This window comes from Miscanthus floridulus, chromosome 7 (assembly GCF_019320115.1).
Source record: "Miscanthus floridulus cultivar M001 chromosome 7, ASM1932011v1, whole genome shotgun sequence".
In the NCBI taxonomy this organism is placed as follows: Eukaryota; Viridiplantae; Streptophyta; class Magnoliopsida; order Poales; family Poaceae; genus Miscanthus; species Miscanthus floridulus.
Genome location: NC_089586.1, coordinates 11,237,427 through 11,264,672, shown reverse-complemented (window position 1 = coordinate 11,264,672; position 27,246 = coordinate 11,237,427). Strand labels below are relative to the sequence as shown.

The 27,246-nt window shown below is 48.7% G+C and overlaps 3 protein-coding genes and 1 pseudogene across 3 annotated transcripts; all 4 read left to right on the top strand.

Moving 5' to 3' along the window:
* The first annotated feature begins 3,132 nt into the window (after positions 1 to 3,132).
* LOC136465059 (uncharacterized mitochondrial protein AtMg00810-like) lies at positions 3,133 to 4,449 on the top strand. The gene has a single exon (XM_066463948.1). The coding sequence runs from the start codon at positions 3,133 to 3,135 to the stop codon at positions 4,447 to 4,449; it is 1,317 nt and encodes a 438-aa protein (XP_066320045.1).
* Positions 4,450 to 15,385: 10,936 nt separating this feature from the next.
* On the top strand, positions 15,386 to 16,612 carry LOC136462559 (cytosolic sulfotransferase 17-like). The gene has a single exon (XM_066461654.1). It carries the CDS (start codon positions 15,456 to 15,458, stop codon positions 16,437 to 16,439), a length of 984 nt encoding a protein of 327 aa, XP_066317751.1. The 5' UTR covers positions 15,386 to 15,455; the 3' UTR covers positions 16,440 to 16,612.
* A 2,009-nt stretch (positions 16,613 to 18,621) lies between these two features.
* Positions 18,622 to 24,427, top strand: LOC136465058 (uncharacterized; annotated as a pseudogene).
* Positions 24,428 to 26,439: 2,012 nt separating this feature from the next.
* On the top strand, positions 26,440 to 27,006 carry LOC136465056 (vegetative cell wall protein gp1-like). Its single transcript, XM_066463947.1, has one exon. The coding sequence runs from the start codon at positions 26,440 to 26,442 to the stop codon at positions 27,004 to 27,006; it is 567 nt and encodes a 188-aa protein (XP_066320044.1).
* The last annotated feature ends 240 nt before the right edge of the window (positions 27,007 to 27,246 follow it).

Sequence of the window (27,246 nt, the reverse complement as noted above, 5' to 3'; positions counted from 1 at the left end):
ATTGACAACCACTGCGGGTCCTCTGACCACAGCGCGTGCATGGTGACCATGCTCCCGCGCCCACGTGCAGCCACGACATACACAATGTACTCTAGCATAGGCATACGGTTGCCAAAGCAACCATGTTGTAACACTATAAACATTGTTCAGAGATCAATAGAACACCTATTGGCTCTCATTTCCCTTTCTACATGGTATCAGCAAGCTCGGGTTGATCCCTCGCCATCGTGCTCGCTGCATCGCCGCCTCCTTCCCTCGGCTCTGCTGCCTCTCCCCAGCTGTTGCCATGCCCACCATGGACGATAATCCCCTCTTCGGTCTCGGTTCTTCCAACTCTGACGACACCTTCGATGTCTCCTTCACCTCCTCTGTCGGCGACGATGCCACCACGCCTCGCACCGCAGTGCTTCAAATCATCAACATCAAATCCCACATCCCAGTCGTTCTCGAGCTCGCCACGCCGAACTACAACGAATGGCGATGCTTCTTCGACGCATTCCTCGGCAAGTTTGGCCTCACTTCCCATGTCTCATCTCTGCCAACCGCCGACTAGCACCATGATCTCGACTGGCATGTGGTCGATCAGTGCATCTTGAGTTGACTGTACAACTCCATCGCCAAGGACGTGTGCGACATCGTGCGCCATCCGAAGGCGACCGCGTACCGCGTCTGGAGCGCTATCCATGATCAATTCCATGACAACGAGCTCCATCGCGCTGTCTACCTAGAGGCAGAGTTTCAGAACCTGGTCTAGGGCGATATGGACATCACCAGTACACTGGACGACTCAAGCAGGTCACCGATGCGCTCCACGACATCGGTCAGCCAGTGCGCGAGAGGAGCTAAGTAATGAACATGCTGCACGAACTGAGCTCCAAGTATCGCCATGCCATCCCCGCCATCACTACCAAGCAGCTCCTCTCAGCGTGCTCATACCTTCCTCTCAGCGTGCTCATACCTTCTTCTGGAAGAGCACTACGACAAGGAGCATGCCAAGATGGCAGCACAGCACGCTCTGCTCGCCACTGGTGGCCCTCGTCCCGCCACGCCCACTGCCACTGAAGGCAGGTTCCAGCTCCACCTCGGCCGGCAACTGTGGATATACTGCACCGACAACCACCGCCAAGCCACTAGCTGCTGCTCATGGCACACCTAACCGCAATGACAACAGGCGTGGTCGTGGCCACAATTGTGGCCGCGGCTCATCTCCAAGCTGTTTCTCCTTCCCACAGCCTACCACGGCCTAGACGCCCGGCTTCAATCCATGGACTGGCATGGTCCAGGCATGGCCCATGCCATTCCATGCCCCAGGAGCAGGCGTGCTCAGCCCCACGCCCCGGCACATCACCATTCACCGCACCAGGCATATTTCACTAGGCCGTCTCAGCTTCCTCTTGGCGTCGCTCAGCCACCACCTCCCGTGGATCCGTGGAACCATCAGGCCTTGCTCGCCGCATGGAACGTGGCAAATTCCACAGCAGCTTCTCCTCAAGTGGCTGAATGGTTCATGGACACCGGCACCTCTTCCCACATGTCCTCCAACGTCGGTAAACTTAACTCCTCCACCCCAGTTTACAATTCCCCTCCTATTGTCGTCGGCAATGGCGCTACGCTGCCGGTGACTCATCGTGCTTCCACACTTATCCCCACTGCTCGATCCCCACTTTCCCTTCCTAATGTTCTTGTCTTTCCATCACTTGTTAAGAATCTGATTTCAGTTCGTTCCTTAATTCGTGACAATAATGTCTCTGTGGAGTTTGACGCTTTCGATTTCTCTGTCAAGGATCTTCCCACTTGTTCGGTGATCCTCCTCTGTAATAGCGACGGCGATCTCTACCCTCTGGCACCATCACCGCCAGAGGCCCTCGCCACCACCGTCACCTCCACGCCCACTGTCGAGCTCTGGCATCAGCGTTTGGGCCACCCCGGAAGGCACACACTGCAACAGACTCTTCCTTGCCTTGAGTTCATCTCCACCAAGCCAGCCACTTGTGAAGCTTGTCAGCTTGGCAAGCATGTGCGTTTACCTTTTTCAGACTCTAGTTCAGTTAGCTATGTCCTGTTTCAGATTATTAATGCTAATGTTTGGACCTCTCTAGTGTCTAGTTTCTCTGGCTTCAAGTATTACCTTGTGTTGATTGATGATCTTACACACTATGTCAGGTCTTTTCCATTATGCAACAAGTCTGATATTTTTCAGTGCCTCATTGCATTTCATGCTTATGTTCATACTCAGTTTCAGTTACCTATCATTGCATTCCAAACCAACAATGGGAAAGAGTTTGATAATTTAGCCTTTCAGCGTCATCTTGAACACCATGGTGTCACCTTCCGTCTATCTTGTCCTTACACTTCATCTCAAAATGGCAAGGCCAAGCGCATCATTAGAACACTGAACAACTGTGTTCGTAGTCTTCTTCTTCATGCTGGCTTGCCTGATGCATATTGGGTGGAGGCCCTATCCACGACAACCCATCTTCTGAATCGGCGTCCCTGTCGGGCCAGTGGTTAGGCAACTCCATTTCAGCTTCTCCTCGGCACCCCACCATCCTACAATCATCTAAGGGTTTTCGGGTGCCTGTGCTATCCCAATCAAGCTTCGACAGCGCCGCATAAGCTCCACATCGTGTGTTCTTCTCGGCTACCCGACCGATCACCATGGATATTGGTGTCTTCACCTACAAATACGTCACGTCATCACATCTCGCCATGTTGTTCTTGATGAAACCTAGTTTCCTTTTCGTTCTGAACCTCAGCTTCGTTAGCCAACAATAGCCAGACCGGCTACAGTACCGACGAGCCTAGTCATTCTTCAGTAGAGCGCACCTCACCCACCACCGCCTCCTCCTGATCCTCTACTGCCTGTTGCGTCTAGGTGTCACACCCACGCCTTTCGCACCATCCTCTGGTGCTTCAGTTCCCGCACCATTACTGTCCAACAGTCCTGTTCCCAATGCCGTACCCTGCGGCGTCGGCACCTGGTCACCACATGCAGACTCGTTCCCGGGCGGGCATCTTCAAACCAAACCCACGGTACGTTTTGCACGCCGGTGCCTCATCCTCCGACCTGCGATCTCTCCACTTCCTGCTACAGCTCAGACTGCTCTCAAAGATCCTAACTGGAGGACAGCCATGGCGCTTGAGTTTGACGCGCTCCAGCGCAACAGAACTTGGCGCCTTGTTGATCGTCCACCGGGTGCCAACGTTGTCAGTGGCAAATGGGTGTTCCATCATAAGCTAAATCCTGATGGCTCACTAGTGCGTTACAAGGCGAGGTGGGTGGTTCGCGGATTCACCCAACGAGCAGGGATTGATTTTGGTGAAACCTTCTCGCCTGTCGTCAAGCCAGCCACCATTCGTACTATCCTTGCCATCGCGGCATCTAACCAGTGGCCAACAAAGCAACTCGATGTCTCTAATGCGTTCCTTCATGGTCATCTTAATGAGCAAGTTCTCTGTCAGCAGCCCACGGGCTTCGTCGATGCTGATCGCCCTGACATAGTCTGTCTGCTCAACAAGTCCTTATATGGACTCCGTCAGGCTCCGCGGGCATGGTTCACTCGGTTTGCCGGTTTTGTCACCAAGATCGGCTTCAAGGCAACCCGATCTGACTCATCCCTCTTCGTCTTTCGTCGCGGCACCGACATCGCATATCTCCTCCTCTATGCCGATGACATTGTGCTCACTGGGTCCAGCTCGGCTTTGCTCCAGCACATTGTCGACTGCCTCCGTGCCGAATTTGCCATCAAGGACATGGGGGTGCTACGCTTCTTCCTTGGGATCGACGTCAAGCGAACCAAGGACGGGTTCTACCTCTCTCAAGAGCGGTACGCTGAAGACATCCTCGATCGCGCCGGGATGACGAACTACAAACCTGCCTCTACACCAATCGACGCCAAGAACAAGCTCGCCGCCGACGGCCCACCCACGGACAATGCGACGTCCTACAGCAGTTTGGCGGGCACGGCCCAGTTCCTAACGATGACGCGGCCCGACATCACCTTTGCCGTCCAGCAAGCCTGCCTCCACATGCATGATCCCCGCGCACCGCACATGGCGTTTCTCAAGTGCATTCTGCGGTACGTCCATGGCATGACGTTGCACGGGCTCCTGCTTCGCGCCTCCACCGACCTCAGCGTCACCGCGTACTCAGATGCGGACTGGGTAGGGTGTCCAGACACTCGGCGATCGACGTTGGGATTCTGCGTCTACCTCGGTGACTCCCTTGTCTCCTGGTCATCCAAGCGGCAACCAACTGTGTCAAGATCAAGCGCGGAGACCGAGTATCGGGCGGTGGCAAACGCAGCCGCCGAATGCATCTGGTTACGCCAGCTGCTCAGTGAACTCCATTGCGGCATCAAGAAGGCGACTGTGGTGTTCTACGACAATGTCTCCGCGGTATACATGTCATCAAATCCAGTTCACCACAAGCTGCACCAAGCACATTGAGCTCGATATTCATTTTGTCCAAGAACGAGTTCAACTGGGCGAACTGCGCGTACTCCATGTTCCAACAGGTGAACAGTCACGGACGTCATGATGAAAGGTCTACCAACGGCGTCCGTTTGAAAGCTTCCGTTCCAGTCTTTGTGTGCTGCCGATCACCCATCCTGACATTTTGAAAGAACAAACAAGTTTAATAAATTTGCTGATGACAATTATATATATTCTTGTAATCGTTGCTAACAATATGTTAGCGTCTGAGTAATGGAAGTTCCCAGGTTTCTTGGATATTGACGGTCGTCGTCGTGGCCAACAATATGCATGGAACCAACCATACCTAAATTACAAGGCTAGCTTGGATGTGTATGTAGCCAACAAATCTGTCGCGACCGGAATTACACCAAAAGTTTGGCGGCGTATGCGAGATGCAAGGTTCTTTTCTTTGGTGGTATATAACACACCAACCTGTCACTACGGGATACAGTCGTTTTGCCAAGTGCCAAGGGCACTCGGCAATGACCCAAAAACACTCGGCAACTGCTTTGCCGAGTGTAACACTCGACATACAACACACGACATCTTTTTGTCGGTAAATAGCTATTTGCCGAGTGTTTTTTGTCGGGCACTCGACAAAGCCTTTGCCGAGTGCCGGAAAAACACTTGGCAAAGATTTACACTCGGCAAAATGAAAATGCGAAAAAAAACCCAAAAATAATAGTAAAATTTTTCAAAAAAATTTTCAGGGGAGGCCGCCACAGGCCAGCGCCTGCCCGTCTTCATCGAAGTCGGTGCATTTTTTGCGCTAAATTCGAGGTTAACGCAGCCGGCGGGATTCGAACTCACGACCTCTCCCTCGAGTGTCTGCTGCTCTACCACTGCACTACACTGTTACTTGTGTCTAGATTCCGTTATCTATCCTCATATATTATACTAAACTGAGAGTAAATTGCTTGTTTGAGGCCCTAAATGAATTCAAATCAAAAAGTGGTCAACTACAAAGTTTCATAACTTTTCAAAATCTACCATTTTCATTTAGGAAGTTTTTCCATCCGAGGTCGTTTGAAAATTTTAAATTTCAAATTTGAAAGATTCAAACGTAGTTTTGCATGATAAGATGATTTCAAATAAAAAAGTTGTCAACTACAGTAGTTTCATAACTTTTGGAGATCTACAATTTTTATGTAGGAAGTTTTTTCATCCGAGGTCTTTTGAAAAATTCAAATTTTAAAATTTTCAAATTCAAATGTCGTTTTTGCATGACAAGATGATTTCAAATCAAAATGTTGCCAACTACAAAATTTCATAACTTCTCAAGATCTACAAAGTTTATTTTGGTCATTTGTTCATCCGATATAGTGGTAGTAACATTGTTCACAAATCTTATATATCTCTCTTCTACTTTCATGAAACTAATATGAGAGATATGAGAGATGTAGATTTTATGAACAACGTTATTGTCGCTTTGTCTAATGAAGAAATGACCAAAATAAACTTTGTAGATCTTGAGAAGTTATACAACTTTGTAGTTGAAAAGTTTTTCCTTTGAATTCATTTAGGGCCTCAAAAATTGCTTTGAAAAACTGATTTGTCGAGGGCAAAAAAAAATGCACACGGCACGATGCCTCTTTGCCGGGTGCCAAAACAAAGGCAGTCGGCAAAATACATCTTTGCTGAGTGCCAGAAAAAGGCACTCAGCAAAGACGTATTTAGCCGTGTGCCGAAAAATAGCATTCAGCAAAATACATATTTGCTGAGTGCTAGAAAAAATGCACTCGACAAAAACGTATTTTGCCGTGTGCCGAAAAATAGCACTCGGCAAAGTACATATTTGCCGAGTACCAGAAAAAAGGCACTCGGCAAAGACGCATTTTGTCGAGTGTTTTTTTTTTTTGCCGAGTGTATTTTATTTGGCACTCGGCAAAGGCCGTCTTTGCCGAGTGCCCGATAAAATACACTCGGCAAAGCCTCCGGCACTCGACAAAGTACCGGTTTCCGGTAGTGTGTGTATATATATATATATTTATATATGTATCCAGTAGTAGTATAAATAGGATACGATATTGCACGTCCGTTTTTTCAGTTCACAGAGAGCCGCAGATTATCAGTCGCAAGAGAAGAACTGAAGCCCGGCCGGCGACTCAAGGATGGGCATAGTCCTTACCCCGGGCGCCGCCGCCAGCGACGACGACGACGACTCGAAGACGTCGTGGCCGGAGGTGGTGGGGTGGCAGATGCTGGACGCGTCGGGCAAGATCACCAGCGACCGGCCCGACCTGTCGCCTGCCTTCTACACTGACACGGACCCGCTGCCGACGAACTACGACCCCAAGCGCGTCATCATCATCGTCCACGCCGTCAGCGGCGTCGTCGTCAAGACTCCCGTCGTTGGCTAGCTAGCTCAAAACGCTACACGGCATCAGTGGCCGTTTTGACACAGTACAGTCCATCAGGACTACGTCTATGTAATAATAATGGGCCGTGTATATAAGGTTCATTTATATTATTAATTAAACACGAAATGGTATGGTATCTTACTATTACTAATTAGAAGTCTCAACGGAGCCTTCACGTTAATCCTCACCAGAAGCGCTATAATAAAGGATAAATGCTAGAAATTCTCACTTTAGTTAGAAATATCTGGCCGTTAATCAAAAGACTCCAACTATCCTTAATGATTAGATCTATTTTGTTTTTTTAAATATCCACCTCTGCAATTAAATATAGACAAAAAACAGCCCAAAATCTCCTTGATAAAACAAACTTTGGCATACGGGAAAAAAATTCTTCAAGAAAAAACGTAACAGAAAAAGTCCCAACGTTCACACAACTTGGGTACATGAGAAAATTCATTTTTTTAAAAAAATTATCCACCTCCGCAATTAAATATAGGCAAAAAAACAGCCCAAAATCTCCTTTATGTAAAACAAACTTGGACGTATGGGAAAAAATTTCTTCAAGAAAAAAAAAACATAACAGAAAAAATCCCTTAGTGACGTTCACATAACTTGGACGTACGGGAGAGAATTTCTTTGTTTTTTAAATTATCCACCTCCACAATTAAATATAGACAAAAAACAGCCCAAAATATCCTTGATGTAAAACAAACTTTCACGTATGGGAAAAAATTCTTCAAAAATAAAACGTAACATAAAAAATCTCTTAGTGACGTTCACACAAGTTGGAAGTACGGGAGATAATTTCTTCAAGAAAAAAACGTACCGAAAAAAATCTCATGAACTGATGTTCACACAACTTCGACTTACGGTAAAAAATTTCTTTTAGAAAGAAACCTGTACTAAAGTTCATAGTTGATTAATAAAATAATATATGTTCAATATACCGATGACATTTATAGTTAGATAATCTTCAGTTAGATATTATTAATAGAATATCAGGTAAGCAGTTCCCGTCGTATCGAAGGTTATATAATCCAGTAATAAAAAACAAAAATCAAATATATGATTAATCTATTAATTCATAAAACATGAGATAGAATCTTTCAACCTCAACAAATTAGATATGCACGTGTGCCAAAATGTCACTATATAAATAATAGCAAATAAATTGCTATAGTATTATCATCACTATGTAATATTTTTTATGATGTAGAGGAAAAAGATGGAGGTGAGATAAATGTTGTTGTTTCGTGAAACAACTGTTTTGTACAAGCTAAAATTGAGGACTATGGGAGCACTGTTGCATCATTGTATGAGTTGTTGTCATACAACCCAGAATGGACCTTTTATATATGCACAAATTAAAAATTTAGTAGTTCTCCTAAGATTACTGGTACTATATGAAACCGTCTATTACACAATACTAACGTATTTATCTTAAAAGGTCTGATGGTCTAAAAAACAAGACAATTTCATCGGCTATATATGCAGAACTGGAATCCATCTATTCATCATCCGTCCAATTGTTTTCATCGTTCATCAAATAAAAATTACTTTCTTATCCTGTTTGAAGTGGTTTTGAAGAAGATTTTGTTTTTTAGTTAATAAAATCCAGTAAATACTTATAAGGTTGTGTGTGCATTCTTGGGTATACTGAGTCTAGAATGAATTTTCTATATACTAGCAGGGGCGGATCTAGTGGTGGGGCGGTACTGCCGCCGAGCCCATGGAGCCCCTCTTAGGCCCCCATGGTTTTCCACTTTTGATGCACCATGGAGGAGGAGATGAACTCTTGTTTGGAGCTTGAAGATGACTCCCTCACCGTGACATGGGTCATTGGCCTACCTCTTCTTTTCTCGCCACGTTCCCATCTTTCCTATTGGTTTTATTCCAGCCCACAGATCAGAAGGGTGTCCGGCAGCATGGCATGGTGTGGATGGACGCACGCGATACGACGTCGGGTGTGTGGGGACGGACGACAATGGCCTTTTCTGTGAGCTGGAACTAACGACTGGTAGGAAGAAATTAACCAAGTGTACCCATGGCCGAATGCAGCAGTCTTCGGTAGGCAGAAAGTCACCATCGATGGCCACGTGCTGTTTGTAAATTAATTAATAATTGCAAAAAAAGAGAAGAAAAACGATAGTGCGATTTCACCAGATATCTTTGTCTATTTACAAAAGAGCTGCTTGCGATTGATTGAGCATGTTTGGAAGCGCGCAGCGTCTTTAATTGTCTCCATGTTTCGTGAACTAGTAAGATATTTGAACCCTGCCAACAGTGATTTTCCCCCTTCACCGGAGCAGCCCTTTTGAAATACTCAGCGCCTACGATATTTGATGTTGAGATAATTTCAAAAAGGCTGCTCGGGTACTGAAGGAGCAAAACTCACTGTTGTTGGTAGCTGGTTCAAATATCTTGCTGGTTCACTTGCTCTGCCTGCTATAAAAAAATAAATACTGGCAGGCTACAGACACACGCAGAGAAAAACTGATCGTCCACTATGGGAATCAGGAGATTTGCCGAGTGCCTCTGGCACTCGGCAAAGGGTTTGCCGAGTGTCACACACGGCAAATGACACTCGGCGAATTTTTATCGGCAAACAGACTTTGCCGAGTGTTTTTTGTCGGACACTCGGCAAACACTTCGCCGAGTGCCTAAAAACACTCGGCAAACATTTTTTCGAAAAATAAAAAAAAAGCCACCGCAAACATTTTTTTGAAAAATAAAAAAGGCCACCACCCGCCGGTCTCCGCTGGCCGCCGTCGGTCTCCTCGGCGGCGCCCTTCCCCTGCGTCTCGCCTCCTGCTCCCCGGCTTCACGGCCGCCGCCACGAGCCGCCACCACCACGCCACCGCCGTCCACCACCACTACGCCACCACCCGCCACGCCGGGGAAGACAGGGAGAGGAGGGCGCGGCCGCCGGATCAAGGAAAGAGAGGGAGAGGAGGGGGCGGCCGCGCCGGATCCGCCGCCGGGGAAGAGAGAGGAGGGGGCGGCCGCGCCAGATCGGCCGCTGGGGAAGAGAGAGGAGGGGGAGGGGCGCCGGCGGTGGGAAGAGAGGGAGAGGAGGGGGCGGTCGCGCCAGGGCTGGATCCGGCCTCCCCCTGCGCCATAGTCGCCGGATCCGCCCGCGCCAGGGCTGGATCTGGTGGTGGCGGTGGAGGAGGGAGGGAGGTGCGCCGGCGAGGGAGGAGGGGAGGGCGGACTACGCCGGCGAGGGAGGGGAGCGCGGGCCACGCTGGTGAGGGAGGAGGGGAGGGCAGGCCGCAGCGGCGCCGGAGAGGGAGGAGGGGAGGGCGTGGCCACGCCGGGGCCGAGAGGGAGGAGGGGGCGGCGCGTGCCCGTGCGCGGAGAAGGGGAGTGGGCGTGTGGACGCGGTGCGGGGAGAAGGGGAGCCCACGGCGCGGGGGTTAAAAAAGACTTTTTTCGTGTGCCGAGTGTCCCAGATCTAGGCACTCGGCAAGTATTTTTTTTTCATTTTTTTTCTTCTCTTTCTTTCCTAAGATTTTTTTTACTTTGCCGAGTGTCATAGATCTGGGCACTCGGCAAAGATTTTTTTTTCATTTTTTTTCTTCTGTTTCTTTCCCAAAATTTTTTTTACTTTGCCGCGTGTCCTAGATCTAGGCACTCGGCAAAGATTTTTTTTTCATTTTTTTCTTCTCTTTCTTTCCCAGAATTTTTTTTACTTTGCCGAGTGTAAAAAAAATTCGGCAAACCCCATCTTTGCCGAGTGTTTTTTTTAACACTAGGCAAACCACATCTTTACTGAGTGTTTTTTTTTGTCGAGTGTTTTTATGGTAGCACTCGGCAAAGAACTTGTTTGCCGAGTGCCCGAGAGAAACACTCGGCAAACACAAAAACACTCGGCAAATTTGACGTTTCCGGCAAAGAACTTGTTTGCCGAATGCCCGAGAGAAAACACTCGGCAAACACAAAAACACTCGACAAACATAAAAACACTCAGACGACAATGGCCTTTTCTGTGAGATGGAACTAACGACTGGTAGGAAGAAATTAACCAAGTGTACCCATGGCCGAATGCAGCAGTCTTTGGTAGGCAGAAAGTCACCATCGATGGCCACGTGCTGTTTGTAAATTAATTAATAACTGCAACAAAAGAGAAGAACAACGATAGTGAGATTTCACCAGATATCTTTGTCTATTTACAAAAGAGCTGCTTGCGATTGATTGAGCATGTTTGGAAGCGCGCAGCGTCTTTAATTGTCTCCATGTTTCGTGAACTAGTAAGATATTTGAACCCTGCCAACAGTGATTTTCCCCCTTCACCCGAGCAGCCCTTTTGAAATACTCAGCGCCTACGATATTTGATGTTGAGATAATTTCAAAAAGGCTGCTCGGATACTGAAGGAGCAAAGCTCACTATTGTTGGTAGCAGGTTCAAATATCTTGCTGGTTCACTTGCTCTGCCTGCTATTAAAAAATAAATACTGGCAGGCTACAGACACACGCAGAGAAAAACTGATCGTCCACTACGGGAATCAGGAGATTTGCCGAGTGCCCCTGGCACTCAACAAAGGTTTTGCCGCGTGTCACACTCGGCAAACGACACTCGGCGAATTTTTATCGGCAAACAGACTTTGCCGAGTGCTTTTTGTCGGACACTCGGCAAACACATCGCCGAGTGCCCAAAAACACTCGGCAAACATTTTTTTCAAAATATAAAAAAAAAGCTACCACAAACATTTTTTCGAAAAATAAAAAAAAGCCACCACCGACCGGTCTCCACCGGCCGCCGTCGGTCTCCTCGGCGGCGCCCTTCCCCTACGTCTCGCCTCCGCTCCCCGGCTTCACGGCCGCCACCACGAGGCACCACCGGCCACCACCACCACGCCACCGCCGCCCACCACCACTACGCCACCACCCGCCACGCCGGGGAAGACAGGGAGAGGAGGGCGCGGCCGCCGGATCAAGGAAAGAGAGGGAGAGGAGGGGCGGCCGCGCCGGATCCGTCGCCGGGGAAGAGAGAGGAGGGGGCGGCTGCGCCAGATCGGCCATTGGGGAAGAGAGAGGAGGGGGAGGGGCGCCGGCGGTGGGAAGAGAGGGAGAGGAGGGTCGGTCGTGCCAGGGCTAGATCCGGCCTCCCCCTGTGTCATAGTCGCCTGATCCGCCCGCGCCGGGGCCGGATCTGGTGGAGGCAGTGGAGGAGGGAGGGAGGTGCGCCGGTGAGGGAGGAGGGGAGGGCGGACTACGCCGGCGAGGGAGGAGGGGAGCGCGGGCCATGCGGGTGAGGGAGGAGGGGAGGGCAGGCCGCAGCGGCGCCAGAGAGGGAGGAGGGGAGGGCGGGGCCACGCCGGGGCCGAGAGGGAGGAGGGGGCGGCGCGTGCGCGTGCGCGGGGAGGGGACGGCGCGTGCCCGTGCGCGGAGAAGGGGAGGGGGCGTGTGGATGCGGCGCGGGGAGAAGGGGAGCCCGCGGCGCGGGGGTTAAAAAAGACTTTTTTCGTTTGCCGAGTGTCCCAGATCTAGGCACTCAGCAAATTTTTTTTTCATTTTTTTTCTTCTCTTTCTTTCCCAGGATTTTTTTTTACTTTGCCGAGTGTCATAGATCTGGGCACTCGGCAAAGATTTTTTTTCATTTTTTTTCTTCTGTTTCTTTCCCAGAATTTTTTTTACTTTGCCGCGTGTCCTAGATCTAGGCACTCGGCAAAGATTTTTTTTTCATTTTTTTTCTTCTCTTTCTTTCCCAGAATTTTTTTTTACTTTGCCGAGTGTAAAAAAATTCGGCAAACCCCATCTTTGCCGAGTGTTTTTTTTAACACTCGGCAAACCACATCTTTACCGAGTGTTTTTTTTGTCGAGTGTTTTTATGGCAGCACTCGGCAAAGAACTTGTTTGCCGAGTGCCCGAGAGAAACACTCGGCAAACACAAAAACACTCGGCAAATTTGTCGTTTCCGGCAAAGAACTTGTTTGCCGAATGCCCGAAAGAAAACACTCGGCAAACACAAAAACACTCGACAAACATAAAAACACTCAGACGACAATGGCCTTTTCTGTGAGATGGAACTAACGACTGGTAGGAAGAAATTAACCAAGTGTACCCATGGCCGAATGCAGCAGTCATTGGTAGGCAGAAATTCACCATCGATGGCCACGTGCTGTTTGTAAATTAATTAATAACTGCAAAAAAAGAGAAGAAAAACGATAGTGAGATTTCACCAGACATCTTTGTCTATTTACAAAAGAGTTGCTTGCGATTGATTGAGCATGTTTGGAAGCGCGCAGCGTCTTTAATTGTCTCCATGTTTCGTGAACTAGTAAGATATTTGAACCCTGCCAACAGTGATTTTCCCCCTTCACCCGAGCAGCCCTTTTGAAATACTCAGCGCCTACGATATTTGATGTTGAGATAATTTCAAAAAGGCTGCTCGGGTACTGAAGGAGCAAAGCTCACTATTGTTGGTAGCAGGTTCAAATATCTTGCTGGTTCACTTGCTCTGCCTGCTATTAAAAAATAAATACTGGCAGGCTACAGACACACGCAGAGAAAAACTGATCGTCCACTACGGGAATCAGGAGATTTGCCGAGTGCCCCTGGCACTCGACAAAGGTTTTGCCGCGTGTCACACTCGGCAAACGACACTCGGCGAATTTTTATCGGCAAAGTAGTGTTTTTTGTCGGACACTCGGCAAACACATCGCAGAGTGCCCAAAAAACACTTGGCAAACATTTTTTTCAAAATATAAAAAAAAGCCACCACAAACATTTTTTCGAAAAATAAAAAAAAGCCACCACCGGCCGGTCTCCACCGGCCGCCGTCGGTCTCCTCGGCGGCGCCCTTCCCCTGCGTCTCGCCTCCGCTCCCCGGCTTCACGGCCGCCACCACGAGGCACCACCGGCCACCACCACCACGCCACCGCCGCCCACCACCACCACGCCAGCTCCCGCCACGCTGGGGAAGAGACAGGAGGGGGAGGGGCGCCGATGGTGGGAAGAGAGGGAGAGGAGGCGGCGGCCGCGCCGGATCCGCCGCCGGGGAAGAGAGAGGAGAGGGCAGCCGCGCTAGATCTGCTGCCGAGGAAGAGAGAGGAGGGGGAGGGGCGCCGACGGTGGGAAGAGAGGTAGAGGAGGGGGCGGCCACGCCGGGGCTGGATTTGGCCCCCCTGTGCGCCATAGTAGCCGGATCCGCCCGCGTCGGTGTCGGATCTGGTGGAGGAGCTAGAGGAGGGAGGGAGGTGCGCCGGCGAGGGAGGAGGGGAGGGCGGACCGTGCCGGCGAGGGAGGAGGGGAGCGTGGGCCGCGCCGGTGAGGGAGGAGGGGAGGGCTGGCCGCGTCATCGCCGGAGAGGGAGGAGGGGGCGGCGCGTGCGCGTGCGCGGGGAGGGGGTGGTGCGTGCCCGTGCGCGGAGAAGGGGAGGGGGCGTGCGGACATGGCGCGGGGAGAAGGGGAGCCCGCGGCGCTGGGGTTAAAAAAAGACTTTTTTCGTTTGCCGAGTGTCCTAGATCTGGGCACTCGGCAAAGATTTTTTTTTTCATTTTTTTCTGCTCTTTCTTTCCCAGGAAAAAATATTTTCTTTACTTTGTCGAGTGTCCTAGATCTGGACACTCGGCAAAGATTTTTTTTCATTTTTTCTCTTCTCTTTCTTTCCCAGAAAAAAATAATTTTTTACTTTACCGAGTGTATAGATCTGGGCACTCGGCAAAGATTTTTTTTTTCATTTTTTTCTTCTCTTTCTTTCCCATAATTTTTTTTACTTTGCCAAGTGTAAAAAAAACACTCGGCAAACCCCATCTTTGCCGAGTGTTTTTTTTGACACTCGGCAAACCGCATCTTTACCGAGTATTTTTTTTGCCGAGTGTTTTTATGGCAGCACTCGGCAAAGAACTTGTTTGCCGAGTGCCCGAGAGAAAACACTCGGCAAACACAAAAACACTCGGCAAATTTGACGTTTCCGGCAAAGAACTTGTTAGCCAAGTGCCCGAGAAAAAACACTCGGCAAACACAAAAACACTTAGACCACAATGGCCTTTTCTGTGACCTCGAACTAACGACTGGTAGGAAGAAATTAACCAAGTGTACCCATGGCCGAATGCAGCAGTCTTTGGTAGGCAGAAAGTCACCATCGCTGGCCACGTGCTGTTTGTAAATTAATTAATAATTGCAAAAAAAGAGAAGAAAAATGATAGTGAGATTTCACCAGATATCTTTGTCTATTTACAAAAGAGCTGCTTGCGATTGATTGAGCATGTTTGGAAGCGCGCAGCGTCTTTAATTGTCTCCATGTTTCGTGAACTAGTAAGATATTTGAACCCTGCCAACAGTGATGATTTTCCCCCTTCACCCGAGCAGCCCTTTTGAAATACTCAGCGCCTACGATATTTGATGTTGAGATAATTTCAAAAAGGCTGCTCGGGTAATGAAGGAGCAAAGCTCACTGTTGTTGGTAGCAGGTTCAAATATCTTGCTGGTTCACTTGCTCTGCCTGCTATTAAAAAATAAATACTGGCAGGCTACAGACACACGCAGACAAAAACTGATCGTCATGGTTCAAGAAGAGCCATCAGCTATTTATATGCTGAGGACCGGAGGCCATCAGTGCAGCTCAACCCGCACCATCTAAACTATCCAACCCAGGCCAGGAACAGTGGCTTAGCAATGTCGCAAGCCGAGGACCTAAGCACTACAAGTAGCTCATCTGTGGCCATTGCATCTGAAAGCCATAGTACAGATCTTACTAAACATCCAACAAGCGAGGTCTCGTCGGAGCCACTACTTCTCTACAAGAACTTTTGGTTTCGACGGCAATTTGTTGACAGGATTAAGCTTCTCCAGGTGAGATTCAAGGCTCGCCACGACGACATTATCATTGCCACAAACCCAAAGTGCGGCACTACCTGGTTGAAGGCTCTCGCATTTACTATCACCAATCGCTCCCGCTATGATTTTAGCAACCACCCACTCCTCACTCGCCATCCCCAAGAGCTTGTTAAGACCATCGATGTTGAAATCCCTTTGAATGGAGACCTCACCAGCATCGAGACACTCCCATCTCCAAGGATCCTTGCCACCCACATGCCCTTTTCACTGCTCCCAGAGTCCATAGGCAGCCATGGTTGCCGAATTTTATACATCTGCCGAGATCCTAAGGATGCATTCGTGTCAAGGTGGCACTTTACAAATGAGGTATTTACAGAAAAAGTCGACATTAATGTTGCATTCAACAAGTGTTGTGAGGGCATTTCTGACTTTGGGCCCTTCTGGGATCACTGTCTCGAATATTGGAAAGAGAGCACTGGAAAGCCTGATAGAGTTTTTTTCCTAAAGTATGAAGATATGATGCTAGAGCCGGTAAAGTTTGTGAAGACACTTGCATCTTTCCTCGGTGGCCCATTCTCCCATGAAGAAAAAGATGCCGGGGTTGTGGAGGAGGTGGTTAGGTTATGCAGCTTCAAGACGCTTAGTAGCTTGAACAATAGTGAAACTGATGTTGTTCAAAGGGGCTATCTTGCTGTTAAAAAATCGGCATACTTTAGGAGAGGGAATGTGGGAGACTGGGTGAATCACATTAGTGATGAGATGGGCAGGAAGTTGGATTACATAGTGGAAGAGAAACTCAAAGGATCTGGCCTTGTCTTTTGATGTAAGCTTATATGCCATTCATCTCTCTCTCTCTCTCTCTCTCTCTCTCCCCGTTGTTGTATCCACATTTGTTTGTGAACACGAACAAACAGTCGTTTAGTCTGGGCTTTGTATACTAGTTCATCAAATCACTAAAATAATCTCATTGTGATAATGTAATTCTTTCGTTGCTACATCTTCCATGATTGCCAAACCGCTGTCTACTGTGCCAATCAAACTATGATGCCAAAGCATGAAACGGACGGGCATATGGCAAGCCATATATGTCGTTCCTTCGTACATCTACGATAGTCCTAATATACTTAAGCTATCGCGTACATCGATCCATTCATCTCAGCAAGTACATTATTTACAAACTTTGATAAAATAAAAGTACATCTTATTTTGTGAGTTATTTATTACAAGGCATACACTACCGGAGATGGCTTCTTTGCCGAGTGTCCCAGATTTTGTCGAGTACTTTTTATTGGGCACTCGGTAAAGAGGTGGTTTGCCGAGTGCCAGAGAGAAAGCACTCGGCAAACAACTGACACTCGGCAAAAAGGTGGTTTGCCGAGTGCCGAACACTCGGCAAAGACCAGGCTTTCCGAGTGTCAAACAATAACACTCGGTAAAGGGTCACCGCCGTTAACGGCCAGCAGCCGCCGTTAATCCTTTGCCGAGTGTCTTCTCCTGACACTCGGCAAAGAGGCTCCTTTGCCGAGTGTCAAAAAATGACACTCGGCAAAACCATATTTTTTTTTCACTTTTCACCTTCAAACTTTTTCTGCAGTCCTCAGACAATACCTGGTACTCCATTTCCAATGTGGCACATTTCTCGGACTTTTTTCTACATTTCTTTAATTTATTTCATTTAATTAAATTTTCTTGGATAATTCAAATTATAACTGCTAGTCATTCGAATAATGAAAAAAATGAATGGAAAAATAATATTCATGTTATTTAGTATAATGTGAGGCCGTATCCAGGAACAGACCACCAATTTCGAACATCTTGTTCACGAAACATGACCACGAACACACGCCACCCGTGCCAGCGTTGCCACCCCTGCCCGCACCAGCGACGGCCGCGCCCGCGCCGCCCCCCGCACCGCGCTGCTGGAGGAGGAGGAGAAGGAGAGGAGGAGGAGGAGAGGAGGAGAGGATGAAGAAGGAGGAAGAGAAGGAGGAGGAGGGAGAAGGAGGAAGGAGGAAGAAGAAGGAGGCGCCAGCCCCGCCGCCGCCCCCTGCCCGCGCTCGCGTCGTCCCCGGCGCTTCCCCAACCGTCGCCTTGTCCACCCGCGCCCTGGCCCCTTCACCACCGCCGCCCTACGACTGCCCACTAGGTATGCCCTACCATCGTCGTTGTCGTAGTATTACTAGTAGTTACGGTAGTAGTAGTGGTAGAGTAGCAGTGGTGGATAGTCTTAGGAGTGGTTGTGACATTGTTATATATATGTGATTGGATATAATCTTGTGCATATCGGCCATCGTGTCGTTCATATATATGTGCATGTCGGCCATCGTGCCATTGGTTTTCTTGCAGGTTTTGGAAACCTCACCGTGTAGGGGAGGTGCTGCCGAAATTTTGTATTGACAGTTTTATGTTTCTTTTTTTGTAGAGAAGAGCCCGTCGGAGCGGAGCCGGAGTACCTCGACGACCCCGATCACCTTCCTCGCCGCTGCGGGTCTGCCTGCACCGTGTCGCCTTGCCACTGCACTGACCCGCCATGGCCCCGCTAGCCTGACTCCATCGCCACCCTAGGTATAACCCACCTTTCCGTATCATGGTCGTAGATCACGTAACCCAGTTAGGCGTCTCCCGTTCGAAAGAGATATGGTTGGAAATATACAGATATTTCCATATCTAGAACCGTATCTGTTTTGAATTGTCCACGTTTTTTGGACAGCCCGCAGGATGCATAGTGGGGTTAGTTTACATGGTCTGCACTGATTCGAGACAGAGTTTCGGCATCATCTCCCTGTTGTTCTCTGAATACACACTCTCACTGGCAGGACGTGTATTTGGAGAACAGCAGGGAGGTGCTACCGAAATTCTATCTTGGATAGGAGTATAGCATGGAAACTAACCCCACCTACGCATCCTCGCATGGGATTAGGACCTATCCTCACCTATTAGATAGTAGGAACATCATGTAGATGCAATTGATGTTTATATTACTCGCCGCTATATATGTTAGAGGATGGAGGACCGTGAGTGGATGTACATGGGCCGTGCAGGTCAGGGTTAGGTCACCAATGAATGGATCGACAAGACCGGTGCTTTCTTGGAACGGGCATTTGGCATGGCTACTAAAGGAGCGAGTAAAATTTGCTGTCCCTGCAGCAAATGTGCAAACAGGAAAAGACAAACGAAGGTCATGGGGGAACATCTTTGGAAGAATGGATTTACGACAGACTATACCAGGTGGGTCTACCATGGTGAAGCCAATCTTATGAGAGAGGAGGTGGTGAGACCACGCGTCGATGATTATGATGCTGATGCGGGGGTAGCAGACATGTTAAATGACTATCACGAGGCACAGTTCACTGAAGGACGTACGGACGAGGAGCCAGAGGCAACCGCAAAGGCGTTCTACGACATGTTTGCCATGGTACAGAAACCCCTTCACGGCCAGACAAAGGTTTCTCAACTGGATGCCATTGGACGCATAATGGCGTTAAAGTCCCAGTATAGCCTGAGTCGAGACGCCTTCGATGGTATGTTGACAGTTATTGGCAGCCGGCTTTCGGAGGGTCACCTTCTACAAAAGAGCATGCATGAGTCACAGAAAGTCCTTTGTGCACTTAAGATGCCGTATTAGCATATACATGCTTGCCCGAAGGGGTGCGTCCTATTTAGGAAAGAATACGTGGAAGCAAAGTACTGTCCAAAGTATAAATCCTCTAGGTTCCTAGAGGTAGATTCTAGTGATGGCCTGAAGAGGCACCTTAACATTCCCATTACAATTCTATGGCACCTTCCGTTCATACCAAGGATCCAACGGCTATACATGACCAAGGAATCCGCAAAACAGATGACTTGGCACAAAAGTGGCACACGATACAATCCTAACAGGATGGTACATGCATCCGATGGTGAAGCATGGACCCACTTTGATGGCATTCATCATGAGAAAGCTAAAGAGGCTCGTAAGTACGTGTTGCGCTGGCAACAGATGGGTTCAATCCTTATGGAATGATGGCTGCCCCATACACATGTTGGCCCGTGTTCGTTATCCCCCTCAATCTCCCCCCAGCGTATGCTTTCAATGACAGAACGTATTCTTGTCGTTGATAATTCCTGGACACCTAGGGAATAATATGGGTGTGTTCATAGAGCCTATGATTGATGAATTGGTCCGTGCTTGGGAGGAAGGGTATGGACATACGACCGAGCTACAAAGAAAAACTTCAAAATGCATGTTTGGTACCACTACTCCCTGCATGACTTCCTAGCGTATGGGATATTCTACGCCTGGTGTGTTCACGGGAAGTTTCCATGTCTAGTATGCAAGGAAGGTTTGAGGTTCATTTGGTTGTAGAAGGGTGGTAAGTATTCATCGTTCAATAAACATCAGCAATTCCTCCCTCTTGACCTTGCATTCAGACGAGACATCAAGAACTTTACGAAAGGTGTCATAGTGACAGACCCTGCACCACCAATAACGACTGGTGCCATGGTTTGTGAATAGATAGATGGTCTCATGGTCAATCCAGAAGGTGATTTTGTGGGATATGGAGAGCAACATATGTGGACTCATAAGTTGGGCTTGACTTGGCTCCCCTATTTTGATGATCTTCTCCTTCCACACAACATTGATGTAATGCACACTGAAAAGAATGTTGTCGAGGCACTTTAGGCAACAATCATGGATATTCCTGAAAAGTCAAAGGACAACGTTAAGGCTAGAGTGGATCTGGCAACGTTATGCGATAGATCAAACCAACATATGAAGCCTCCTAGTCGTGGCAAGACATGGAGAAGGCCTAAGGCCGATTTTGTCTTGAGCAAGCCCCAAAGGAGGGAAGTATTAGAATGGATGTAGACGTTAATGTTCTCTGATGGGTATGTAAATAATCTGAGGAGGGGAGTGAACTTATCTACTATGCGAGTCTTAGGGATGAAGATTCATGACTACCACATATGGATTGAGCGGCTTCTTCCAGTGCTGGTTTGAGGCTATGTCCCTGAGCGTGTCTGGCTAGTGCTGGCAGAGTTGAGCTATTTCTTTCACCAGCTTTGTGCCAAGGAGTTATCTTGGACCGTGATTGCTGACTTGAAAAGAATGGCACCTGTGTTGCTCTATAAGTTGGAGATCTTTCCACCCAGCTTCTTCAATCCGATGTAGCATTTGATTTTGCACCTCCCGTATGAGGCATGAATGGGGGGGCCATGCAGGGCCGTTGGTGCTATCCAATCGAGAGATGTCTAAAGGTTCTTCGAAAGAAATGTAGAAATAAATGCAAAATCGAGGCTTCCATTGTAGAGGCATACATTCTGGAGGAGGTGGCGAACTTCACAACAACATACTATGGTGACAACCTCCCTAGCGTGCATAATCCACCCCCTCGTTACAATGCTAGTGAAAATGAATCGAACCTCAGCCTTTTCTGAGGGCAACTCGGAAGCGCAAGTGCATCGACCCCTAAGACCTTGAATCATGAAGAGTGGCGCCAGATCATGCTATACATGTTGACCAACCTTGATGAAGTGGCGTCGTACATGCAGTAAGTTCTCAACGAACTTGTTAAATACGCCGTCACTATTCTGCATCCAACCCCCTTGTTTCTCGTTGGTACAGGGAATTTCTTTATGAATTCTGGCGTCAATCAAGGGATCCTACCTCGTAGCAGGTAGATACCCTTCTTAGACAGGGTGCGAGAAATGGAATGCCCGATTTCATTTCTTGGTTCAAACAGAAGGTACCGTCCAATTTAGCTCGTACTTAGTTTGACATTTCAAGTTAATCGTACATGCGAATAATATAATGATGTATCCTGCTTGAGCTTGTAGGGCCAGAGGGATCCATCTATGCGTGCCGAGTTGAGACAGGTTGCCGATGGCTTTGCCTATAGGGTCAGGTCATTTTCTGGTTATGACGTGAATGGATATCACTTTTGCACAACAAGCTACGAGCAGAGTCGGCCCAATCAAAGAACCACAAGTTCTGGAGTTTTTACGCCCGGCGTTGATGAGGTCGAGTATTATGGAAGAATTGAAGAAATATACGAACTCAAGTTTCATGGTTCCAAACCTTTTAATCCCGTCATATTCAAATGCCATTGGTTTGATCCTGAAGTAACAAGACGGACATATTTTAATCTTGGGCTAGTCGAAATTCGATAGGATTATGTCTTACCAGGAGACAATGTCTATATTGTGGCCCAACAGGCCACACAAATTTATTATCTCCCATATGCGTGTCAAACCATAAGGCATCTTAAGGGTTGGGATATTGTGCACAGGGTATCGCCACACGGTAAAGTGCCTGTCCCAAACGATGAAGATTACAACTTAGACCCAAACACATATGACGGAGAGTTCTTTCAAGAAGAGGGACTAGAAGGGAGGTTTGAGATAGACTTAACCGAAGTGATCAGAATGGAAGTAGACAATAAAACAGTTATTGAAGAGGACGCTGAAGATGAGGTGCAAAATGTGAAGGACTTACAAATGCTTGAGCGATTACATTTGGACAATGACAATGACAACATTGCTCATTCGGATAGTGTTGATTATTTCAACATGATTGATAGTGATGATGAGACTTATGATCCAGCTAATCCTGATCATGAAGATTATTTCTAATACATGTAATACTATGTTATTTTGTAATTACGTTTTGTTTATTTTGCATCAATTTCTAAGTACTTCTTGTTTATCTGTGCTTATTGGTTTACTCTTTTTAATTGCAAGTGATTGAACAAAGATGGTGGGTGGTGGGATGAGGAAGCTAATGTCCTTGTACTGAAGGACAAGGACCGCTGCATCGGGGGAGAGTAGGAGGAGCAGCCGCAGGAGGGAGTCGTCGCCTGCCGCCCTGTCGCGTGAGGAGGAGGAGGAGCAGGTGCCCTAGGAGGACGCCGAGGAGGCACAGGAGGACGCGCAGGAGGACGATGAGGATGAGGCAACAGCGGGGGGTTTCGCTTACTCTAGTTCATCGAGCGTCTACTTGCGAGGTCCTGTGAGCCTCCCTCAGTGACCGATACCTCTTGAGAGACGCCCGTTGATTCGACCCGAGGGGGAAAAGTAAGTAACTTTAGATGTTGTCACTACTTTATATGATATGTTGAAAATCAAAATAGAAATTAATATTTTTTTCTTAATCACTTGGGCAGGAACTAGACGATTGTGGCGAGTGGAGGTGGTCACACATGCCAAGGCAATGACATCCTTGGTCTTTTGTGCAAGGAGCACTTCCCTAGCCTGGTTGAGTATGCCGGAGTGACTGGGCCAGCCTACTCATTTGACCACTACACCACCACCCCGATGCTGCAGATTGGGCCCGCAGGGTATTTAACAACAAGGCGAAGCGGGTGAAGCAAGAGCTATGGGTAAGTCTTCCTCGCACTACATTGCTCAATACATTCTTGAAATAATTAATGGATACATCGTGTTTGTATGCATGATTTCTTTATATGCCAGGACGGACATGAGGCCAGGGCAGATGCGGTGGCCACCAAATGCTGCAAAAACTCATCGTGGACATGCGTGTATCCAGGCCGTCGTAACTTACCATGGGACCGTCCTTGGAATGAAGGTCACCAAAAGGGACGCAAGATCCATGATGCTGACTCAGGACCAGTACCTGTAGGTATATACAGAACATTAATACTGATTCCTTTTGAGATTAAGTAGGCTTAATTTCATCTTCTGATATGTCATGTACTTGATGGCCTGTAGATAATTCCTTATTGGTGTGCCGCGCATCCCCAGTGCTGGGAATAGATGGTGGACAGGTGGTGGTCACGCGAGTGGGAGGAGACGCACAACTTGTGTCGAGAGCGGCGTTTGATGATGCCAGGTGTAGCACACCATCAAGGCAGCCGCAGCCTTAGCGGATACGCAGAAACATGGGTACACAAATTCATTTATTTATTCTAATGCTCAATTCTGCATGATTTCTAATCATCTTGCATTTTTCTCGCAGTCGGCATCATATGGTGGCTAGCCTTGCTCCATCTTCAAGGCATTTGCTATGGCCCACAAGGGCAAGACGACGTTCGACGTTGACTACCACCCGGACGACGGGCCCGAGGCGTACAGCAATGCGACCGTCCACAACCGCCTTAGTGAGTACACATCAATGGCAAGGGAGGTCCATGGGTCAGAGTACGATCCAAGCACTGAGGACCTTGATGGAGAAGTCATCATGAGGGTGGGAGGAGACAAGAAGCATGGGCAGTACTGGATTGGCGATGGCACAATCGACTCGGCCGCTACTCCCAGTCTCTCCTAGATTCAAGCAAGCAGCACGAGCAGGAGCCTGGCCATATGACCTCGACAGGACACTTCACACCACCGGGTGGAGGCACTCGAGGTTATTCTAGGTTTATTCGTTGTTCATTGGTTTTTTCATACCTTTCCTTTACATTATTGTAATATTGGGGTGAATATATTGTAGGCCCAGCTGGAACAAGAGAGGAGGATACAGGAGCAGATGCAGGCGAAGGTGGAGAGGGTGGAGGCCGAGCGGGAGGCCGAGCAGCGGAGGATGGCGGAGATTCTTCAGTACATGCAAAGTCTTGGCGCTGCTACGGGTGTAGCTCCGCCACCTTCACTATTCGCTCCACCTCCACCTCCTCACTATTCTACTCCTATGAGTATAAATGTTTTAGTTTGTATGTTCATACTTACGGTCAAACCTAATAGAGTATGAAAGTTTTATTCATGTATGGTATATATTTATCTTGTCTCATATATGCAATCTCTTCTCCTTTGTGTAGAATCAATCGGCAGCATCGAATGATCCTCATGCTTCAGCGAATCCTTCACCAAATCAGTGATGATACTTGTGGTTGTTAATGATACTTCTGTTTGCAATTGTGGATGAAGATGATGGAGCACTTGGATTACTTGTGAACTTATTTGTGATATATTGTGAGACATGAGACGTTTGTGATATATATGTGACGTTTGTGATATATATGTGGTGTTGGTGATATATATGTGTCGTTGATGATATATATGTGATGTTGGTGATGTTTGTTATATATATCTTCTGTTTGTTTGGATGGGGTGTAAAAAACAAATAAAAAGGCTGTTTTCAGTCACTTTGCCGAGTGCAATGGCCATAACACTCGGTAAAGTGACTACCTAGGAACTATCAGGGAACATGCTTTGACGAGTGCAAATGCCGTTGCACTCGGCAAACATCAGAGATTTGCCGAGTGCCACGGGACAGGCACTCGGCAAACATTACATACTTTGCTGAGTGTCTTGCCGGCGGCACTCGGCAAAGTGACCACCTTTGCCGAGTGTCTAAGTCAACGACACTCGGCAAAGCGAGGACCTTTGCCGAGTGCTTGACTTTGGCACTCGGCAAAGCCGCCGTCACGGTGGCGCTCGTCGTCATGGCCACTTTTCTTTGCCGTGTGTCGAATTGGCACTTGGCAAAGTCTTTGCCGAGCGCCCGATAAAGTGCACTCAGCAAAGAGGTCTTTGCCGATAAACTATTTACCGAGCGCCCTTTGCCGAGTGTAACACTCGGCAAAAAATTTGCCGAGTGTATATCGGCCTTTGCCGAGTGCCTGAGGCACTCGGCAAAGAAGCTATCTCTGGTAGTGATAAGCCGAAACATGTCCACATGGACCATAACAAAAGCAAGGCAAAGCACTTGACAGCATAGAACGAGCCTACAATCTTCACTTGTCACCACCTTTATCCATCTGGTAGCTGGGCTCACTCTCTAAAAGCTAATAGTGTAGTATAGGTACGTGAGGCAGTAGTACTGAGCAATGTCCCGGCAAAGAGCATTGGCATCCAAGTAGGATGATTTTGTATCTCATGGAGAGATAAGGGTTTATTTTGCAGAAGCATCCTTTTTGTCCATAAGTTGTGAAAACTAAGCTGAAACTGTATGATAACTTGTTATAAATTAAATGAAACTTGATGATAATTTGCTTTAAATTAACTGGAATTTGTTGATAGTCCTACATCTATGTGTACTGGCTGCTTGGAATGATATATGTTTTTTATCACATACTTTTCTAATGAAGGTACCTGCTGAGAGCGAGTAGGAGGAGGCTTCTGAAGAGAAGGCTTCTGAAAAGGACAACCATGGCTTGTGCGATGTCTGTTGGTGGCTCATGCTGGCGAGAATGACCTCTTTGACTAGAACTGCAAGGAGATGAAGCATCGAGCAGGTAGAAGCTTGGCCCTTGCGAGGACATCTTTGGGAGGGGCTCCAATAAGAAATATGGGAAACACAAGCATGCCAATACCTCGGAAAAATATCGACACATGAGTTTGCATCCTTCCAAGTTTACAATTCCATATTTATTTTGCATTAATGTTGCAAAACGTGGGTTGAAACCAAATTATTAATTGGTTTGGGTGGAAAACGCTTTAGTGGTTTGGGTTGGATTAGGCAGAGCACCCAAATAGGTGGCTTTGTTTGATTATTTGTTAGGGCAGCTCTAATGGTGACTTATGAGATAGTTCTACATACGTACACTACCGGAATCATCAAATTTGCCGAGTGTTTTTATGTTTGCTAGAGTGTATTTCCTCGGACACTCGGTAAACCGGTTCTTTGCCGAGTGCTGAGCTAAAAACACTCGGCAAACAAGGGGTTTGCCATGTGTCAAAAAAAACACTCGGCAAACAAGGGGTTTGCAGACTGATTTTTTTTTGCACTCGGCAAAGAAATAAAAAAATTCTGGAAAAGAGGGGGAAGGGAAAAAATGAGGAAAAAACTTTGTCGAGTGTCCAGATCTAGGACACTCGGCAAAGCCCCACGCACCCATGCCCTAAATCACACACCCGCGGCCGCCCTCTCCTTATTGCACCCACTCAAATGCGTGCCCTCTCCCTGCCCCTGCTCCCTCTCACTGCCTCCCGCCCGCGGCCGGCCCCGGCCCCTCCCCTCCCCTCCTCTCCTCCCACCGGCGACCGGCCCCTCCCTCCCCTCCTCTCGTCCCGCCGGCGGCCGGCCCTGGCCCCTCCCCCTTTCCCCGCGTCGCCCCTGATCCGCCGCGCCACCCCGGATCCGCCGCCTACCTCCTCTTGCCGATGCCGCCCTAGATCCGATGCCTCCCTCCTTTCCAGGAGCGGTCGGCCCCTCCCTCCCCTCCTCCCGTCCTGCTGGCGGCCGGCCTCGGCCTCTCCCCGCCTTGCCTCGCGCCGCCCTGGATCCGCCGCCTACCTCCTCTCACCCGCACCGCACCAGATCTGCCGCCTCCCTCCTCTCCAGGTGCGGCCGGCCCCTCCCTCCCCTTCTCTCCTCCTGCCGACGGCCGACCCCGGCCCCTCCCCACCTTGCCCTGTGCCGCCCCGGATCCGCCGCCTCCGGCCTGTCGCCGGCGTCGCCCCTGATCCGCCACCTCCCTCGTCTCTAGGGGTGACGCCCCTCCCCTCCTCATGACGGCGACGCCCCTCCCGTCCTCTCCAGGGGCGACTGCATGAGGTGTGCGAAGCGGAGGAGCACAGTGGCGAGGAAGGGGTCGGGCGGCGAGAGGGAGGAGAAGACGGCGTGCGTGCGGGCTGGACCGGAGCGCGGCGAGGCGGTGGAGCAGATGGAAGAGGAGGAGCGCGATGAGGCGATGGATCTGGGCGCTGGTGTTGGCGGCGGCCGTGGTGGGCAGCGGCCGGTGGTGGCGTGTGA

Bases quoted from the DNA above. Each gene is read 5' to 3' on its own strand.
- LOC136465059 (XM_066463948.1), top strand. From the start codon at position 3,133: ATGGCGCTTGAGTTTGACGCGCTCCAGCGCAACAGAACTTGGCGCCTT.
- LOC136462559 (XM_066461654.1), top strand. From the start codon at position 15,456: ATGTCGCAAGCCGAGGACCTAAGCACTACAAGTAGCTCATCTGTGGCC.
- LOC136465056 (XM_066463947.1), top strand. From the start codon at position 26,440: ATGCGTGCCCTCTCCCTGCCCCTGCTCCCTCTCACTGCCTCCCGCCCG.